This window comes from Vollenhovia emeryi, unplaced genomic scaffold (assembly GCF_000949405.1).
Source record: "Vollenhovia emeryi isolate VEMERY1.0 unplaced genomic scaffold, V.emery_V1.0 DF940426.1, whole genome shotgun sequence".
Taxonomy (NCBI): domain Eukaryota; kingdom Metazoa; phylum Arthropoda; class Insecta; order Hymenoptera; family Formicidae; genus Vollenhovia; species Vollenhovia emeryi.
This window is the reverse complement of record NW_011965940.1, coordinates 1-4188: the sequence shown is the minus strand read 5'-3', so window position 1 is coordinate 4188 and position 4188 is coordinate 1. Positions and strand designations below refer to the sequence as shown.

General features: G+C 44.8%; 1 protein-coding gene across 1 annotated transcript; it reads right to left on the bottom strand.

The window, feature by feature from the left end:
* Positions 1-686: 686 nt before the first annotated feature.
* LOC105556025 lies at positions 687-3700 on the bottom strand (the record flags this gene model as incomplete). Its single annotated transcript, XM_012003079.1, has 2 exons — positions 687-1697; positions 1772-3700. Coding segments are annotated over 2 exons (2940 nt in total), but the record flags the coding sequence as incomplete, so codon positions are not given.
* Positions 3701-4188: the final 488 nt, after the last annotated feature.

Here is a 4188-nt window from a genome sequence, read left to right as displayed (position 1 = left end):
GCCCGTCAAGTCGTGTACTCGCGTAAACTTACACGGTCGGTCTCGCGCGCGTGGTACTAGCTTCGCTTACACTTGGCGCGAGACACTACCGTGTCTCGTGATGGTAGATATAAATACAATTATGAAATAATAAATAATATTAATGATACATGTAATATAAATGAGGTGTGAAATATAAATAACAATGAACTAAATAAGTGATAATTAAAGGAGGATTGATACGATCAACCGAGCCGCCGCCGGCGGCGGGGGTTGTCTGAATTTTACGAGTGTCTCGCCCGAGAGATTACAAAGGTAGTTCCGCTACTTCATGCCTTCAGATCACAAGTTTAGAGTCAAAGTTTTTCAAATTTACCGCCGAATCCGTGTCGCGGCGGCCCCGTTCCTCTTGTTTGTCATTTCGTTTAAAGCTTGATGTTCCCAAAAAATTATTATTATTATCATTGTTATTTTTTTAGGGGGTAGAGTAAGGGGTTGAGAATCTCTCGGGCGAGACACTCGTATAATTCAGATCAACCCCCGCCGCCGGCGGCGGCTCGGTTGATCGTATCAATTATACTTCGTGTCTCGCCCTTCGAGATTACAAAGGTAGACGTTCAGAGTCTGAATAATTTTTTGGGTAAGCCAATTTATTGTATTTAGGATTTAATTGTATATAAAACCCGTAGAAACGGAGGTATTCGTTATCATTCTGATGGTAACATAACCGTTGTTGCAAAGGAATTTTCTTGGATCGTCACGGGTCTATTATAGAATTCTGTGAACACTTTTGAGCTCCGCGACCAACCTGCTACTTGTTTTATTTCCTCGATTCTTACTCCTTTTTTATATGCTTTGGATGTCGATGCATGTCTGGTACTACGTGCCGTAAAACTTTTATCTACTCCCAGTATCGTGAGGCTCGATCTAATCCATCTACCCAAAGTATCCACCCCTACTTTATTGTGGGGTTTTTTCACGGAGATAAATACCTTGTCTTCATTATTCCTTATCTTCTTGGTGGCCTCGAGGTAGTGTAGTAACGTCCTAGCAATACAAAGTCCTGGTCTTTCCTTGAAGAATGGAAGTCTTAAGAGGGGTTGTTTTCTACTTGGTTTCGATGTCTTTATTCTTTCGGGGATCTTGATTTCTATTCCCCCGTTGGATTTGAGGATGTTCGAGATCCGGATTGAGGCTAAGGTTTGTAATCTATGCGCCGTTCCTAGCGCCATCATCAGAACTAATTTATACGAGAGTTGTTTCAACGGTAAGGCCTCTAATGGGAACCACTCCTCCAATTTTCTTAGTACTGGGTCGACGTCCCATGTCGCGTCGTATCTCGGGTTACTTGGCCTTGATTTTGAGCTTCCCCTGATGAATTTTCTGATTAGTCCATTGGCTCCGATATCCTCAGCAGAAATGGTCGCCAATGCCGATCTTGCTGCGTTCAAGGTTCCATAATTAGCACCTTCCTTGTATCTTTTTGTTAGAAATTCCAGTACCTTGGCCGCCGACACCTCTAGTGGGTCCATCTTTCCCTCGTTGTTGAACGTCCACCATAGCGCTAACGTGCTGTTGTATTGTTTCAATGTCGAATCCTCCCATGCTCTTAGCATTATGCCTATTGAATCTTCAGATGCTCCTCTGTGTTTTAGCGCTTCCCTGATAGCCTGGCGGCAACCAGGGTAAGTTTTGCTGCTAGCGGATGGTGACGTGTCCTACAAGGTGAGATTAAAAGGTTTATATCTGGCTCAAATTCTAAGTATGGTCCTTTTATTAGGCTCTTAAATACCGGAAACCACGTCTGACCCGTCCACAAGGGGACAACTACTATTCCCGAGGCTTTATCGTTCTTAATTTTTTGGAGTACTCTTGCGATCATGCTAAAGGGAGGGAACGCGTAAAAATCTAAGTCCGACCACTTAAGGGTAAATGCATTTATGGCTTTTGCGTCGGGGTCTCTTTTCCAAGCGCAATATGTCTTACACTTTGAGTTTATTCTTGATGCAAATAAGTCTATTTCGGGTTCTCCAAAAGATTTAATGATTCCCTGGAATGCGTAATCCGACAGCTCCCACTCGATGTCCAAGTTTTCTATTCTGGATAGGGTATCAGCCTCTACATTTTCTCTGGATGGAATATATTCCGCCAACACCCATAATTTCCGTCTTTCGCACCAATTCCAGAATTTTTTGGCATCTGCATGTAGATGGTCAGCTTTTACACCTCCCATTCTATTTACGTATGCCATGGCCGTAGTATTGTCAATCCTGAGTAGGACGTCGCATTCTGACAGATTCCTGGCGAAGCACTTGAGTGCCAGAAGCGCAGCTTTCAGTTCTAATTGATTTATATGTAGCTTCGATTCTTCGTAGCTCCACAGACCATGAGCTTTATTCCCTTCGCAGAAGGCACCCCATCCTGTCATGCTAGCATCCGAAAAAATCTCTTTCCTAAACTCCATTAATCTTATCCGCTTGTTAGAATTTACCAAATTTTTCTTCCCCCAAGTTAGATCTTCCTTTATAAAGGCTGGAATCCGCATTCTCTTCTCGAAGTCCGTATGGTCCCCATCCAATGCTTCTAATTTTGCTCTTTCTAATGCTTTCGAGTGGATCATACCGTATTCCACGCCCGGACAACTTGCCACCAGCGAACCAATAAGTCGGGCAAATTTCCGAACCGAGCATGATTTTTCCCTCTCTAGATTATGGATCTGTGTGAGTAGTCTAGCTTTTTTCTCGGCTGGCAATTCTACGGACATATCCTTTGAATTCAGATAAAAGCCTAAATATTTGCATTTTTGTCCTGGATTTAGGTTCGATTTTGCTTTATTTATCATAAATCCAAGTGCTTCTAACAATCTACAGGTAATCCGAATATTGACTTGGCATTTACGATAAGACTCTCCAAGGCATAGTATGTCATCTAGGTAGATGACGGATAAGAGACCCCGTGATCTTAACCAATTCATAACTGGTTTCATTAGTTTTGTGAAGACTAGAGGGCACGAACTAAGACCAAACGGCAAGCATGTGAATTCGTATAGCTGGTTATTGAATTCAAAGCGAAGAAATTTCCTAAACTCCGTGTGTATAGGGATCAAGAAGTAAGCTTCTCTTAAATTAATTGTACCCATGAACATGTCCCATGTTAGTATCCTACAGGCGGCTCTTAAGTCTTCTAGCTTAAAGTGTTCTGTATTAACAAACTTATTTAATTTTTTAAGATTTAGGATAAATCTATAATTCCCGTCAGATTTTGGTATGAGAAAATAACTTGATATAAATTGACCGTTTGTTGCTATACAAGTCGTTATCGCAGAGATTGATCGTAGTCGGTTTATCTCTTTTTGTATTTCTATGAACTCTGACTGGGACCATTGCCTCGTGGGAGGTTTCTGGTCCTGATGGGGAAGGGATTCAAAAGGAATCTTATAGCCGTTGACCCATTCCAATATAAGGGGGTCAGACGTGATAAATTTCCAGGTATTTTGGAAGTTAGATAATCTTCCCGCGATTTCCTGTACCTGACTTTCGTCGGATCTTAACGTGTCCGGCTTCTGTATGGATGGGCCCGGTAACTGCTCGATCTCGTGTAGTCCGGCCTCCTCGAAGATTCTGATGTCGGCTTCCTCGTTTGGTATTTCTGTTTGGGGCCCGATTGCGTAGCCGACTTGTGAGGAACAACCGGGCCCTTCCAGTTTGGCGGTTTTGACGAACTGATTTGAGGTTTGAATGGTTGCGCTTTGATTTCCTGCCCTAGCTTGGTAATCATTTTGACCTCCTTAATCCTGTCCCCCAGGTTTTCGCCGAAGAGCGCACGGGTTGGTCCTAGTGAACGAGGGCCGGACCTCCACCTGTGTGCGGACGCAGCGGGAGTCCATTGTGGATCTCACATGGGCTACCCCCTCGGCCGCGCGCCTGATAACCGGGTGGAGGGTGGAGCGGGACATTGAGACTCTGTCTGATCACCGTTATATAACGGTGGAGCTCGGTGTCCTCTCCCCCGTGCGTCGCCAAGAGGAGACGCGACCGCGATGGGCCCTCCGGAAACTCCGCGAGGACGACCTGATGGCCTCGATTGAGGCCGCCTGTTGGGTCCGGGGAGGTTTTCCCGAGACCCGGGAGACGGACCCCCTGCAAGAGGCCGAGTGGATCGGGGCAGCGTTAACAGCGGCTTGTAGCGCTGCGATGCCCCAGTCCAAAG